This window comes from Rutilus rutilus (genome assembly GCF_951802725.1).
Source record: "Rutilus rutilus genome assembly, chromosome: 15".
NCBI classification, from domain to species: Eukaryota; Metazoa; Chordata; class Actinopteri; order Cypriniformes; family Leuciscidae; genus Rutilus; species Rutilus rutilus.
The window spans coordinates 37,551,726-37,568,652 of NC_140220.1; the positions used below are offsets into that span (position 1 = coordinate 37,551,726).

At 43.2% G+C, this 16,927-nt stretch overlaps 2 protein-coding genes across 10 annotated transcripts in view; both read right to left on the reverse strand.

The window, feature by feature from the left end:
* Nucleotides 1-16,927, reverse strand: part of LOC311304860 (dynein axonemal intermediate chain 1-like) — a 674,193-nt gene that overhangs the window by 610,155 nt on the left and 47,111 nt on the right. The window lies entirely within an intron of this gene.
* Nucleotides 527-16,789, reverse strand: syncrip (synaptotagmin binding, cytoplasmic RNA interacting protein). 9 transcript variants are annotated; one of them, XM_084432179.1, is made up of 12 exons: nucleotides 16,634-16,789; nucleotides 15,462-15,621; nucleotides 12,878-12,996; nucleotides 11,952-12,059; nucleotides 11,761-11,874; nucleotides 9,535-9,711; nucleotides 9,153-9,288; nucleotides 8,837-9,042; nucleotides 7,371-7,520; nucleotides 7,168-7,289; nucleotides 3,697-4,078; nucleotides 527-2,132 (listed from the first exon to the last, which is right to left on the reverse strand). In XM_084432179.1, the coding sequence occupies exons 2-12, from the start codon at nucleotides 15,607-15,609 to the stop codon at nucleotides 2,094-2,096; spliced, it is 1,701 nt and encodes a 566-aa protein (XP_084288305.1). In that variant the 5' UTR covers nucleotides 15,610-15,621; nucleotides 16,634-16,789; the 3' UTR covers nucleotides 527-2,093. The 9 variants fall into 9 exon arrangements, with proteins under 9 accessions (XP_084288305.1, XP_084288304.1, XP_084288303.1 ...); XM_084432178.1 differs by having other exon boundaries at nucleotides 527-2,135; XM_084432177.1 differs by having other exon boundaries at nucleotides 3,555-4,078.

Consider the following 16,927-nt stretch of genomic DNA (forward strand, 5'->3'; position numbering starts at 1 on the left):
ACCTACAGCTCGAAACATGTGATGACAGAGCTCCTCATGACCCCTGAGAGAGACCTTCACTGTGTGGATCACGGTGCAACTGGGGTCGTGTTTGATGACCGACTCATCTTCACCACTCACATCTCAACGGCCCGGTAATGTACTAGGAATATTATCACTTTTAATGTCAACCAACTTAATGCATTTTCCCCAGAACCACTTACACAAAGAGCATCAGTTCTTGAATATAGGAATAATTAGATGTGAAATAGTCAATTGAACAAGAAGCATGCCAGTGCAAATAAAAAAGCTGATGGGAAGTGTAATTTTGGGGACTCGTTTGTAAACTAGCCTGACTTCAGTAACTAAAAGAAACCCTGTATTTAGAGTAATAAATGACAGAGCCCTGAAGACAGCGCTTGAGAGTGTGACAGTGGACATTAACAGATAATGAAAACTGAACAATACAGCAGTTGAGATTAAAGGCTTTGTAGAGTCAGACACGAGTGTCACCCAATGCCAGAGATTAAATCATTCTAGAGACGCCTTTTCATTTTACAAAATTTATTTGCAGGAATGCAAAAACACTTGTTATGCAGCAGTACTTTTAAAACACCATTTTTTATAAAAATGGTTTGATGGTGATACAGAAATCATTGTGGAGTCAGTCATTGTCAAAAAATCCAGTCAATACTTTTAAAGAGGCAAAACAAAAAGAAACCGAAACATCAACAGAATCCCTTTTAAAAACGTATAAACCCTGTACGAGCACACGAGAGAATTGAAGTTACCGATAACATGCCCCAAAAAAATGATGCATATCTTAATAACCCATCACATTAAATGTGATTAAAAGGCAGCTACGGTGTGCCCAGTTCAATGACATCATCCTCTCGTGACAGAGCCGCTCTGGTCAATCCGGTCTGACTCCGCATCAGCACCAGGGATGGAGACGGAGCCGAGCTCGATCGCTCCGCCCAGAGGAACCGGCGGATCTGAGCTGATCCGGGCTCAACTTACCTTGGAAAAACCATGTGACTTGTGCATGTCCAGGTGGCACAGCACACAAAAGGGATGGTGTTGGTTTCAAAACTGATCTAGCATCCACCAACGTGGACCGCATGATCTTAAAATGAAGCTTTAAAATGCAATTCATTTGGGGCGTGGGGGGGGGGGTCTGAGAAACAGCTAAAGCTTCTCAAAGTAGCTTTTTCCTCAAGTTCAAGTCTTTACAAACAAGTCTTCAACCTGTAACTACATCCTCAGAGCTCAGACTGACGCTGCTTTAGACTCATCGCATGAGTGTCATGTTCACATGCCCAGTCTGACTGTTCAGCATTATTACAAAAGGACTATGATACACTAGGTACATTGGCTCCGATGTTGCCCTTGTGCATAAGTTGAATATAAAAAGCCCTGCTTGCATTAGGTCTCCGTATGTACAGTACAGATAGGGCAGTTTCAGCCTCCAGGATGAGGTAGTTAACCAACCCTTTCCAAAAAAAAAAAAAAAAAAAAAATTCCTAAAAATAATAATTAAAAAAATCCTAAAAAAAAAAAAAAAAGGGTTCAGAAAAGAACCATTTCACCTGGAATGCCTGGTCAATCACGCCAGGTTGTAACAACTAAGGAAAAAAATAAAATAAAACGCAAGACTCATATACAAGCTTAACATGTTCATCCTCATAAGCCGCAGTTAAAATGCACAAAAATATACAACAGCATCAAAGCTCCTCCAAGCCACTTCAAACATCTACAAAGTGCAAAATACATGTAACGTTAAGGATAAAACTCCTTTGGGCTACTTGACCTCCAGAAGTAACTGCAAAGAGCATTTTCTTTCATGACACAAGGGTTCTGGGACATTCTTAGAAACTTAACAAAACAAAAAAAACAAAAAATTATTAAATACAAAAACAAAAGAAAACATTACACAGAGAAGAGTCCAAACATGTCTAATGGCGACTCTGCGTTGTTGATGGCAATCTTGGAGGCAGACGGGAGAAGATATGCTTCCGTAAGGCAGGAACTGAGTCGGACCGTGGCACGGACCTTACCATCATCATCATCATCATCATCATCAGCTGGCGTGACCCCACTGAGCTAGTCAGTCTTCACTGGGACATGTCAGGACCAGCCTCGACCCCTTTTCCCTGCTAGCCAGGTAACAAAAGGAACACAAATTAGAGGAGCGTTAACAATGAATACAACACAAAGGAAAAAGAAAATTCACACAAACGACCGCAAGGATGTCAAAGAGAGAGAGAAAGAGAAAGAGAGAGAGAGAGAGAAAGCAGAAGCATTCACTAGAGACTCTAGCGTGGCTCTACGCGTTCAGGCATGCAGAGAGAGAGCGAGCGCAGGGGTCAGGGAGATCAGGAGGGGTGTGAGCAGGAACACATACGACATGCATGGCAGTTTCCCACTGTTGCTCAAATTTGGGATAATCGTGCAAGGGCAAAGAGAGCTAGAGCTTCCAGCGACAGACGCCTCGTCCGGAAACACGCCGCGTCAAATTGTGCTTTCTGTGGCTTTCATCGAGTTTAGCCTCTGTCCTCGTGAAGTTTCTCTAACAAAACCCCAGCGAAACACACGGGGACCCCGGGGGGGAGGCGAGTAAAGAGAAGCCTCGTGTGGAACGGGGAGTGTGTGTGTGTGTTCACACAAAGCTTGAGTGGAGAGAGAGGATGCGGACTCGATTTGAAGGCATGCAGAGTGAGGTAGCAGCACATGTCTACAAGCAAACCTTTAGTCCTTTTCTTCCACAAGGAGCCATAAATTTGTAGGCAATTTGAAGAGAGAATTTGCCGAAACATGAATTTGAAACACAATTTGAGTTTTTGTACACTGGTGCGTGTATGTTTATTCAAGCAGACAAACAGCAAAGAATACAAGCCAAAATGTAAAGCCAAAAATAAGGATCAAAGTCCTTTTTTTTTTTTTTCTCTTTTTTTTTTTTTTAAATCGTTTTCCCCAAAAACAAGACAAGCTATTTGACTAGCATTATCTTTAGTAACATACAAATAGCAATTTCTTTCTTTTTTTTTTCTTTACTTTGTTGAATACAAGTTTAAGAGACAGTGAATTTTTTTTTTTCCTTTTCGTCTTTTTTTGTTGTTGTTGTTGCTGTTACCTACTTAAGACATAAAGAGCAAAATTCCTATGAACATACATGGTACTATAGAGCCAAATAAGACAGATTGAGCACAAAATTGCAAATTTAAAAATTTCAAATCCCGATTTTTAAAAAGTAGGAAACGACTTCCAAAGCAAAACATAAAACAAAAACAGTTCGGCAGAAGCAGGTGGGAGTGACTACTGATCGAGTCCAAGCGGATTCTTAAAATATGTACAAAAAAAACCCGCCAGGAGGAGGAGAGAGGCAACCGTTAATGGATTTGAGGGCCAATCAAGTCTCTATAAAAAGTTTTTTTTTTTTTTTTTTATTGGGAAAAAAAAAAAAAAGAAAAGAAAAAAAAAGCCCTACATTCTCTACTTCCACTGTTGCCCAAAAGAATCCTGATAAAACTCCTGGTTGTCAGATTTGTAACCATAGTTACCAGAATGATCGCCACCTTGCAAGGGTTGCTGTGCAATGGGTTGCGAGCCCCAGTTCTGATTAATGGTCTGGCGCCGTTTGGAATCTGGCTGGTTGTAGCCATCAGCTTTGCGCTTGCCTCCTACATTTCCACCGCGTCCACCCCGAGCACCACGTACCCCGCGGCCTCTCGGCAGCACCCCGCCTCTGGCTCCTCCGCGCGGGCCCCGGCTGGCCCCCGGCCCGCCTCCGCGCTGGGGGAAGCTCGCCCTGCCCCGTGGAGCGCTGGCCCCTCGGCCCCGCACCGGAGACGCCCCGCCTCTCGCCCCGCCTCCGCGCCCCCCTCGGCCCCGGGCCGGCGCCTGGAAGTCATCGTAGCCGAAGTACGGGTCATCGTAGCCGCCCCTGTAGTTATGGTAATCGTAACCATAGTAATCGTAGTAATCTTCGTAGCCGTAATAGTCGGGCGGGTAGGAGTAGCCCCCCCGACTGGCTCCCCTGCCCCGGCCCCTGGCAGGAGGCGGCATTTGAGGAGGGCCGTAGTAGTAGTAATCGTCATACCTGTGACAGAGAGAGAGAGAGCAGAGGCATGTTTAAGTTTAAGATCGGTCACACAGAGCGGTTCGCATTCATGATGTCAATCGAGGGAAGGGCTGGGACAATAAACCAATGCCTCACGATTTGTGGATCGATTCCAATTTTTTTACGAATGCATCGCGATTCTCTCTCAAATCGATTCTGAGCTTCGTTTTTAACAGCAGGTGGTGCTCTAGGCTAGTTTTTAACAGCAGATGGCGGTCTAGGCTAGTTTTAACAACAGATGGCGGTCTAGGCTAGTTTTAACAACAGACGGTGCTCTAGGCTAGTTTTTAACAGCAGATGGCGCTCTAGGCTAGTTTTAACAACAGACGGTGCTCTAGGCTAGTTTTTAACAGCAGGTGGCGCTCTAGGCTAGTTTTTAACAGCAGATGGCGGTCTAGGCTAGTTTTAACAACAGACGGTGCTCTAGGCTAGTTTTTAACAGCAGATGGCGCTCTAGGCTAGTTTTTAACAGCAGATGGCGCTCTAGGCTAGTTTTAACAACAGACGGTGCTCTAGGCTAGTTTTTAACAGCAGATAGCGCTCTAGGCTAGTTTTTAACAGCAGATGGCGCTCTAGGCTAGTTTTAACAACAGACGGCGCTCTAGGCTAGTTTTAACAGCGGATGGCGCTCTAGGCTAGTTTTAACAGCAGGTGGTGCTCTAGGCTAGTTTTTAACAGCAGGTGGCGCTCTAGGCTAGTTTTTAACAGCAGGTGGCGGTCTAGGCTAGTTTTAACAACAGACGGTGCTCTAGGCTAGTTTTTAACAGCAGATAGCGCTCTAGGCTAGTTTTTAACAGCAGATGGCGCTCTAGGCTAGTTTTAACAACAGACGGTGCTCTAGGCTAGTTTTTAACAGCAGATAGCGCTCTAGGCTAGTTTTAACAACAGACGGCGCTCTAGGCTAGTTTTAACAGCGGATGGCGCTCTAGGCTAGTTTTAACAGCGGACGGCGCTCTAGGCTAGTTTTAACAGCGGACGGCGCTCTAGGCTAGTTTTAACAGCAGATGGCGCTCTAGGCTAGTGGCGCTCTAGGCTAGTTTTTAACAGCAGACGGCGCTCTAGGCTAGTTTTAACAGCAGACGGCGCTCTAGGCTAGTTTTAACAGCAGACGGCGCTCTAGGCTAGTTTTAACAGCAGACGGCGCTCTAGGCTAGTTTTAACAGCAGACGGCGCTCTAGGCTAGTTTTAACAGCAGACGGCGCTCTAGGCTAGTTTTAACCATAGATATCATATATAAACGCTAGATGTCTTATGGCGCAGTCACTTCCGGCATCACCGTTCGGCCATCTTACGGCAGTGCTCTGTGCATTAAGGTGAATGATCAGCACGTACACAAATCCTCATATCTCGATGAAATCTCGACGGATTTACAAACGGTTTGGTTTCTTACAAACGTTATTAACATGGCTATAATTCCGAATGCTTGAACATGCATGTTATAATTTTTCATATGTATGCAGTTTATGTATGCAGTGTCGTAACTACATCTCTGACGTTTATAACAAACCAAACCGTTTGAAAATCGGTAGAAAATTGAGCAAGTTATGGTTATTTTAAAGTACATGCACCATTAAACGAGTGAGCGAGCACTCTGTCGCAAGATGGCCGCCGTGTGCGGACGTCGACCTCCATTGGCCAACAGCGCGTACGAGGTATCTAGTGTTTATATATACATATATATATATCTATGGTTTTAACAGCAGACGGCGCTCTAGGCTAGTTTAACCGCACGCTCAAATGCTCAGGAAGAAGAGCGCTCGTGCGTTCGGTCGAGTCTGAGAATGTACTCGCAGCTCAGAATGCTTTTATGACGCGAGATTAACACCCTTGTAATGCACTTCAACCTTTTCGAACTTTATGAGTGATTTACAGAAGGTTGGAGTGGAGTGTGTAAGGCAGGGGAAGCCAGCAGATTACGGCTGTTTCTAAAGCAGGGACATCTGCTGTTAAACACTGAACTCAGAATCGATTCCAGAGAGAATCGCCATGCAAAAATTGGAATCGATCCAGAATCATTTCTCAATTCATGATGCTTCGATATATTGTCCCAGCCCTACTCGAGGGTGTCCGGTCCTGCAGAGCTCAGATCTAAACTAGGGCTGCACGATTTTGAAAAATAAATAAAATTACATTGTGATATTTAGTTTTTCTCTAATATAGATTGCGATATAAAAACAATTTCACCAGATGATTTCAATATAGCTCTATTTGAAAATAATTAATCGTTCTAGAATAATTGGGGTGATTTTGTAGAGGAGTGAATCTGCATTGAAAATTATAAACAAATCACAAGCATTGATAAACACAACAGAAGAAAGATACAAGTGAAATAAGCAGCGCTTTGAGTTTTCCAGGTAAATCTAACAGTATTCAGGGACAGAAATTGAATACTCAAATGTAAAATTAAAGTCTTCACTGTATAAATGAAATATAACTAATATAATACAATTTATAAATAAATAAAAAACACATTTTAAAAGGTACAAACGTTATTTTCTCTTTCTCTTCTGTTGTTTGATCACCATTTGTGACAAACAGCTGCAGGTTTATTAGGCTACTGTCCCTTTAAGACGAATGCACGGACCTAACATAAATGACACGCATTCGTTTTCTTTGATTACAACATAACCGATTGTGTTGACGAGGATACTCACCGAGACGGGCATTGTGACTTCATTTTGCGTGCACATGACCGTTCAAGTAAGAGAACTGAATTCGGCTCTGTGTGTGTGCACAGTCCTCTTGCCTGACTCGACTTAAACACACATGCAACTGATAACTTTCACCCTATGATTTAAACTTTGCGAAAAATCACATGCGTTCTGAAACGGGGAGCAGCCGGTCCGTCCGGATGATGGAGTAACTACGATCCCTATACATGACATCACACATCCTGCGATGTGAGTATCGTGGATGCGCACATCGCAATATCGATGCCAAAACGATCGTGCAGCCCTACTCCAAACCTTATCAAACACACCCGAGTCTTCAGGATGATGTGAAAACCAGCGTGCGGAGCTGAAATCTGCAGGAGCAGGGCTGTACACCTGTGCACCTGTAACACTCACATTTGGGTCTTCGCTGCTTGACGCTGCGCCTTCCTCTCTTTCCGCTTCTGGTCGGGTGGCTTGGCGAACACGATCTCAATGTGCTCTCCCTCTAAATCTTTGCCGTTCATTTCTGCCAGCGCCTGTGAACATCCACGACATCACACCACTGTAATGACCGTTCAAAACACAAACACTTTCGTACCTCATTAAGCGGTTCTCACCTTGACCGCTCCATCCCGCTCGTCGAAGTGAATGAAGGCGTAGTCTTTCAGTTTCTTTACTCGCTCCAGTTTGCCAAACTGGCCGAAAGCTTTTTCAAGTATTTCCTCTGTGACGCTGTTCGCCAGGTTCCTGACAAACAACACCTTCACCTAGAGAAGCAGATGAGATGACAACGTGAGCTCCGGCAGATCCTAAACATGAGCGTTTAGATCAGAGGCCGGTTTCACAAAGATAAGACTTTGACTATGGCTTAGATATAGTAGATAGTCAGACTTCAGATAGACATCTAAATCAGAGCGTTGCACAAAGCACTGAAGACTCTGACTATCTTAAGTAGGACTAGACGGCAATGCATTCTGGGTAAAATAAGACTATTCAAAACAAAAAAACACGGCGGATTGAGTAAGCGCATTCAGCCGCTCAGTGCAGTTTACCCCAGCGGAGAACACGTGAGTAACAGTTACAAGGACATTTTACTTGGGAAATTTAGCGGAGAATGTAGAAACAAGAAGAAATGTGTAAATTATGAGCCATTTCCCCTTTTCTTTTGGCTGTTTGTAATGTACCTGATTGTTACTGCTGGTTGCCAAGGTAACAGAGTCTTAGACCTAAGTTAGCCTGGGGGTCAGGGGTCTAATGTTTTTTTGGTCTAAATTAAGTCAGTCTTCATTTTTGTAAAACAGTCTAACTTGCATTAGCCTAGTCTATGAGCACATTATAGACTTGTCTAACACTATAGACCGCTCTAAAATAGCTTTGTGAAACCGGCCCCTGGTGTAAACTGGCCCTTGGTGTTTTCAACCGGTCACTTCATGCGTTTTCTCTGATCTGACCAGGTGTAAATGCCCTTAAACCCGATCGCTCACACCACTTCAGGAGGAGGTCTGGGCCGCATTCCTGATGAAACTGGACAAGTGTAAATGCATCTGATTGTTGAAACCACATATGTAAATTGTACTCTTCCCAAATCAGAGCGTGTTATAAATGAAACAAAGAAAAGTCGCAGACACTCAAAACACAATCATCTTCATTAGAAGCAGTGAGACTAAAGTCTTACCACTGATGCTGCACTCTCTCACATTGCAGACTTTAATCTTGAAATTAGCTGATTATCAACAGGATGCAGCTCATATCTGTTGCATTCATTGACGTGAATCATAGATTTGCATCTAGCGCAGGAATCAAAGATCGGATTTATATACGATTTTCCGAAACACATTTCTGAGACCAGGTGTAAATGAATCAGCTATCCGATCAGTAAAGACGCATGAAGTGGCCAGGTGTTAACAGGCCCCAGTGGATAATTCAGCATCAGGCTGGAGTGCAGTCCAACATGTGCAGTCTTGGAGAGGCCGTTAAGTTAGCATGAAGCGCTAGTGCTTCAGAACAGCGTACACAACCCATCGTCTGCACAGTCACATGAGAAAGTGATGCTTATAAACCCTGTCAGTGATCACGTTCTGACCTTCGCCATGACCTCCGGGTCGGGGTCCTCGATAGGGTCGGCCCACTCGACGGTGACCACGTTGCCCCACACCTTCACCTTCCCGCTCATGAGCCTCCGTCGAGCCTGCGCTGCTGTCTTGTGGTCCTCGTACTCCAGAAAGCAGAAGCCCCTGTTCTTTTTCTTATCATCCGGCTGATGGTAGAGGATTACGTCAGTAAGACCCTCTAACAAGAAAGCAAAAAGAAAGAAACATTAAATACATCTTTAAAGAATGTAAGTGAACGAAGCACGAGGAGACGCCGGGATTTCGCCCCTAACTTAAGGCAAAACTCACCCGTGACTTTGGAAAACTCTTCAACAATCTGTTCTTTTGTCTTGCTCTTGGGAATGGAGCCCACAAAGAGTCTGTTGTTGGCCACTGATATACACACGCCAATATGTTTGCCCGGGCGAATTTCATGATTGTTACACTAAGAGGAGAAAAACAGATTGAATACTTGAACAACTGTTGCATTAGTAAAGCCTCACTTGCAAAGCAACACCCATGTCTATCACTAGCCAACTGCATTTCTCTGGAGGAAATGTGACCCCCCACAAACACCCCAATGAGGTTTTCTGAGATTTGATTGAGTTCTTTTAGCCATGCATTGACACTTGAAGACAGAAGCAGCAGGTATACAGTCATGAATGGACCTGTACGGATTAGCATGTCTTACTAGCTTGACGGCCTCCTGTGCAGCCTCTTTAGTGCAGAAAGTGAGGAAGGCATAGCCCCTGTTCAGGCCGCTCAGAGGATCCATCATCAGGCGCAGGTCCCAGATCGGCCCCGCCTTCTCAAACAGAGGCACGAGCTCATCTTCAAACAAGTCCCTCGGGATCTTCCCCACGAAGATCTGCAGTACGGAGAGAATAGAGCAGTCAATGAGCCGGTCTGGCGGATCAGAGCTCGTAGAAACACCCACCCAGCAATACCAGTTCATGAACTTTACCTTCAATGTTTCAGCATTAAACTCATGCACTGAAAAATATATTAAATCACTCTATAATAACTGATTGTGACGCCTGGTATTATTGTCGGTAACCAAAACCATAAGTGAATTTCTTGAAATAAAATATACGTTAACTTAAAATGTAATCTTATTTTACTTCAGCTAGTTTCCAAGGCAACATCTCATTTTCATTTAGTTCATGTACCAAAAAAAAAACTAAACGATATAGACATTAAAAAACAAAATAAGATGAACAGGGGTCGCTTCTCAGGGGTGTTCTCAAATATGTGTGTACATCCTCTTACATAAAATTTCTCAAATCAACAAATCTGTGAAGCCTAGAACCAAGAGGGATAAAAGACATGAGCTTCATGTGGGGTCCTGCTCATCCCGTTGGGTGCTTTTTCAGAACTAAAGCTGGGCTGGGGTCACACTAAAATATTCTGAGAGAGACCACAACCATGACGATAAGAAATCATAGATGTCTCAGCTTTGTTCCTCTAGTGTGTGGAGTGTCTCGTGATGTGACCAGGAAACTACAATACACACTAGCAGATCCCATTCACACACAACCAGAGTCCCGTCTGTGAACACGGGAAATCTTGCAAAATCTCTCGCAGTGAACGTGACTTTAGAGTAAACAAACACGGATGACTGGCAAGAAGAAATGACGCTTTATAGTAGGGCTGGATAAAAAAATAAAAAAATATTGATTTCTCGATTTTAATCGATTCTCATTTTTACGAACGGATATCGATTCTTAAATCCCAAGAATCGATTAGGCTAGTCATCCTGTTTTCAGCTGATGAATGGAAGGAACATTGTAGCGCATCCCATCCAATAAATCGCAATAATCTTTGTGGTTTGTTACTCAGATTTAAAATTACATCCATTTTCTTACGAAATTCAAAAACAAATACAATTGTCTCTGTGGCGTGAGATCGCTCTGGCTCAGCTCTAGAGAAGCACATGACCTTCTCTTCCGCCTTAACACCAGTTACAGCGCGAAATAAACATGAATGAGCTTCTGAAAGTGTGTTAAAAGATAGAGTACAACTTATCGAAGTCCGTATCATGTGACATGGAGTCGCTCAGTGTTTCAACCGTGGAAAGACGTCATTAAATCAGCTTGTAAACAATGTCATGTAACGTCACATTTACCTCAGAAAACCATATCCAGTGGCCATAAACTCGTTAGTCAGCTAGAAAAGTTAACTCTAGAGAGGAGCATTTTGCTAAAATATATGCACCATATTACATTCATTATAATGTTCTTCAATATTTAATGCATGTTTGAATAAATCTGGCAAATTTTTTTATGACTGCTACCATTTAAAATGTTTATATTTCATATAAATTTAAGTGTTTGTACACAAATCAGTTCATTTGTACCTTCAGTATTACAGTAGGCTAATGAAGCCTATAGGCCACAGCTGACTCCCATAGTTCACAGCATTAGTGAAGAGAATTGTTTTCTGTGAGAAAATGTGCCATGTGTTGTATACACCTGATATCCAAAATAATCAATATTGAATCTAAATCGAATCGAATTGTGAAATGTGTGTCAATACCCAGCCCTACTTTATAGTGTAAGGAGATTGGTTGGGGAAAAAAGAAAAATGTTTAGATGAAATCGTGGAGACTGAGCATGGACATGTCACGAGCTGGAGGGGAACCTTGTCAGCTTGTACATCACTGAAGCAAAGGGGTTTCACACCGTTTACAGCTAAGCGAATAATACAAACTCTACTCTGCCGAGAGTATATCAGGGCCTTTGGTGTACCGCAGACAGACGGCTCTCTAGCGTGGAGAGGCTGTCGAGTCAGATCTTAGCGGTAACTGTCATCGTAACAAAGTTACTCCAGCACAGTGTACATAAGTCATCATTTACACAGCCTTCACAGACCCCCGACCCAGCGCTTCACAGTCTCACAGCACGAGCGGCGTGATTACCTCCGTCCCCACCGAGGGCTGAGCTCCTGTGTAGACGGACTCTGGCGGAGGCCCGCCGTACTTGCGCTGACCTGTGGTGACATCAAGGGTGTAGCCGGTTCTATCAAGCAAAGTCTGAAAAACAAGACCGGACCAATGAATCAACAGGCACGCTTTTAGTGGAAGTGAACTGTTGAAGGGACAAAACGCACCTTAATTTTTGCCTCATCTGGTCCTTTAGTGGAATCTAGAACTTTGGTCCCTTGTTTCTCTCTCTGCCTGTAGGTCTTCATCACTCCACAGAGAAAGGCACTTTTGTTCTGAGAGAGAGAGAGAGAGAGAGAGAGAGAGAGAGAGAGAGAGAGAGAGAGAGTGTGTGAGTAAAACCTTTCAGAATTAATGTGATTTTTTTATTTTATTTTTAAAGGGGTCATCGGATGCAAAATTCACTTTTATATGGAGTTTGCATATAAATGTGTCTTTGCAGTGTGTGGACACAACCGCCATGCAGTAAAAAAATAAAATAATCCATGCACTTTTTTTAATCCTCAAAGGCAAAACACTCAATCAGGCCGTTTGGATTTTCTGAGCAATATGATGTCACATTGCTCATGCTCCGCCCACGACCGCTGACGGACTATCCCGTATTAGCATATTTACGCCCTCAGCCATTTGTATACTCTGAGCAGGTTGCCATGGCAGCACTTTACGTGTCTTGTGTCGACACGCCCCATGGAGGGGTGAGGGTGGTGATCAGTTGCTCATAAGCACTGAAGCGGGTCGCAGTGAACAGCTGTTCTTGAGGAGGTAAAGGGTGTTATACACAACCATTGAGGAATTTCAACCAGTTACAAACTTTACATGTAGACCCTAAAGAATCATACCAACTTGTGGAAAATGAGCATCTGATGACCTCTTTAAGGATTCTTGAGGTGATGTTTGCTTTTTTTTTTTGCTTCTGATGTGAATTTGATAAAGCACAGTGCACTGGAACGCTGTAACATGTAGATACGTGTGTTTGGAATGATTGCTGTTAATGTATGTGTTTTTTAGTTTGTGATGTGATGCCACTGCCCTAATGTAATTGCCCCTTGTGGGATTAATAAAGTGGTTAACTTCACCCGGATCTCTCACTCACCTGCACATGGGATAGGTCGCTCTCCTTGAACTGGACCAGAACTTGCAGAGCCCCTTCCTCATTGAACTCCTTCAGTGCTTCGATGGCCCTCTCGTCCAGGTCACTGTGCGCCACCAGGCCTGCGGGAGACAACCAGCGAAACCTCAGCGCTGACACGTGACCTCACCAGCCGCAGGACGCCTTACGGCCCGTCCAGTCAGAGTACTGAATATTCATCAAGGTTTCTCTGAGAGAGAGTTCGTGTGTATCATCATTTGGACTGGGCTTCAGGACAGACTTCGGGAATGCTAATGACTTCTGCAGTCACTTGAGAATACGGGATGAACACTTTTAAAGGCAGGAGGATTCGGCTGTCTGAAGACCTGACAAAACTCTAGTGGACAAAACATCAGCTGATCTCTGACATTTCATCAGGACTGAGAAAGAGTTTCTGTTCAGCCGTTTAGTGTTGGAGGCAACATTTTGACAGGTGCTAGCATTAAAAGTAAGCCCCAGCGCTGAGACCCTTAGCTCACGTCCTCCATCATTAGCTTACAGCGTTTAGACCGTGGTTATTAGACCGGTTTAAAGAAAGTGAACGCTATAGAAAAAAATTGAAATAGTTTATACTTTTCTATTAGTAGGTGAAAGGAAAATGCTTTAGACCTTCACATACTCTCAACATTCAGTAAATATGCATTTATATCATTAAAACACATCTTTGAACAACCCTCACTAATGTCTTCAGTAGTGTGCATGTGTCGCCTGCATAACAACAAGTGCACTCTTTCTTCTCCGGGATGTAATGTCCACGTGAACTGATGCAGACATTTCAAACTACGCATGTAAGATTAGCACTATCTGGTGTATTAGCACTATCTGTCTCTTGTTATTACAGAATCAAGAAATTACTATCTAAAGTACATCAGTTTATTTTACAGATTTATTTTATTTATTTAAGCGTTTATTTGAAGCGTTAAGTTGGCATGAAAAAGCCTTGCCAGAAAGTTTGAAGAATTATATTATATATAATATTATCCTCTAAAATATATTTAAAAAATTATCGCCTTTTTTTATACATCACATATTTGAGTAGTTATCATAAAGTAGGTATCATTCGAAAGCTTACGAACTCAGAACTCATCCTGTGAAAACCGATTTGAAATTGGACGTTGCGTTACCATAGAAACGGTACTCTAAATTATTTTATCTGGCCTCTCCCCTTTTGGGTGCCGTCATGTTTCATAATTTATGATCAAAACCTTTTCTAATCTTGACAAAACACATAGTCAGAAAGGTCTGAGTCTCAAGGTTCCATATTTTGTGACAGAAGTGATATTTGGACAGAAATGTATTAATTTGTTATGGCAGAATGCATACAATTAAATTCAAGGGAATGCATGTAACCCGGTGGCTATATCTGGTACTACGCCTAAACAAAATCTCATGGGAACTTCAATTTTTGTGATATCAACTTCAAATTTGGAACACAACTTGGTTAGATATGGCTTTGATTTTATAGTAATTTTATAGTAAAAAAAGATTTAGTAAAATACATATTTAATAAAAAAGAAAAATATTAAGTACAGTATATTTGATTTCCTTTAAGTTTAAACTTCCATAACTTTTTCATACTTTAATTTTTGTAAATGTTTTCTTTAAAACAAGACCAAACTTAGGTCTATATTCCAAAGCATTCTTGAATTACAACCATTTAAGTTTGAATAGTGCATTTTAACTTCCATTTTCAAAAAGGGGGGTGACAGTTAAGGGGTTAAATTTAATATGCGTAAAGCTGTGGTTTACTTTAAACCATTATTTTACATCAATGTAAAACTTTATATCACATGCTGCTTTAAACTCATTTGGCATAACGTTCCAATTTAAGTTACAAAAAATAATATATTTCCCAATTAATCTGATATATTTTCATATAAAAAATAAATAAATAAAGTCAATTAAGTGTTATTGAAGCGATTGTTATGCAGGTGTTATTAATCTTTAAATCTGTTAGTCTGATATCACACACAGCCTGCTGGCTTTACATCGGCCACAGTGTTCTCCAAGATACTGGCAATCAAACCACGACTGGAATAGCATTGATGGAAATCGCCATCTCTAACACTTCACCCGCGAGCATTAGCAGCTCTCCCCATTAATACAGTGATATGAATATGAACGGTTGTCCGGGCAGTGCGCTCACCCCCTTCACAATCAGCATCTGTTCGTGATAAGCCGTAGGGGCGCATCACCTGTCCCGCTCCAGACAGCTGCCTCTATTGTCCCAGCATACGCCCAGCTGGCCCCCGTCCCCCGGGACACCCCCCCACCCCGGCCCCCTTTCACAACGAGAGCTAATCCCCTCTCAGGATCCAACCAGACACGCTCAATCCAGCCTTTATTTCTGCGGCCCGGTGTGTCATCGCCACTCAGCATCAGTTAACGCTGCAGTACCCATTTACCCACGGTGAAACCACACAAAGTTGCTAATTACCTGCCAATTCCCTATGCAAGAAAACATATGACACGTACAGTTCAACATGCATTGAATGTGATACAAGAAAGGATGAGGAGTCAATTTGGAAGGGTCCGAGTTTTGGCTTACCTGCTAGGTAAATTTCATCTAGCTTTTCAGCAACTTTTTGTGGTAAACCAGCTTCTAATAAAGTGTTGAAGTGGTCAGAATGGGTAACTGCAGCAGTCGTGTCCATTGGTTCTTCTGTACCATTCCCATTAATATGTTCTGTGGCCATGTCTCCAGAAATCTGTTCAAATGCAATGAGCCAAATTATTGCAGGTTTGGGTAGACAATTACACAAATTACTTGATGGAGTAGGCTTCCATAAAGTCAGTATTGCAATCTCAAGATCATCCAGGTTGTTTTAACCTGCATGCAATGCTAAATATAGCGTTTCATATTTACTTACACAATTACGCATAAATCATCCCAGCAAAAGACCCACCCAAACCCCTAACAGACAGGGCACATGTTCCTCTCACTCCACAAACAATCAGCCCGGACACTTATCTACAAAGTTTGCAACCACAGTAAACAAGTGCTGTCCATGTGCTCGTGTGTGTGATGTTTCAGCCCCTCTGACACTCAGCCATCTTCCCTCATTATAATACACCTGTGCGAGAGCTTATCACTCTAAAGTCCAGAAAAAGACTAAATCTGATGATGAACCGCTATCTGTGTGTACACACACACACATTAAGAAAGCGTTACTGGCTAAAAGCACACGTGCGCGCGTCGGCTCTGTTGGCGCGCGTGCAGCATTGGGTCTCGGGCCCTGCACAACTACACACACACACCAACAAAATCACCATTAAAACAGCTGCAAGACGACAACGCGTTGCGCAAAACCTACCATTACAGCATTTTTCCACAAAAAATCCTTAATCTTTTGTTGATAGAATTGTTAAATCTGATTCCGGCGCGCGTCTTCACTCAATGTAACGTTAGCTGCATTAGCATTAGCTTAGTAACCCAGCAGCGTGACTCATACACAGACAGACACACACAACATGAGCGAATCTAGTGTGCAACCACACGCTGTAATTACTTATACAAATACACCGCTGGCGACATATTTACGCGTTTAACGTGTTTTAAAGGCCTGCTCTCACAAGGCTAGCGCGTGTTTAGCGTGTCCGGTAAAACCCCTCCCCCCGCGCGCGCGCCCCCTCAGCACATTGTTTCCAAACACCGGTAAAATAAACGCCTGCGCCGCGAGAAACGCCACGAAAGCTCGCCCAGCGCGGCCGCACGCTTACCTGGCGATGATCTGCTGGTCTGCTCGGGTGTGTGTGTGCTGAATATGTGTTCTGGGGGCGGGTAAGTGACTCCCCGGCGGAGCTCCGCTGGATTCCCAATAATGTAAAATGGCGGGCGGCGCTGCTGCTCACGCGCGCGCGCACTCACGGCCGCGCGCACCGATGGGGTTTCCGACGCACCCGATCACGGGCCTTTCACACAACACACACCAACAAAAGCGCAACAATACGGGAGAAACAACACTGTGAAACAATGGGACGTGAGCAGCATCATTATTCTTTTTAATGAGAACT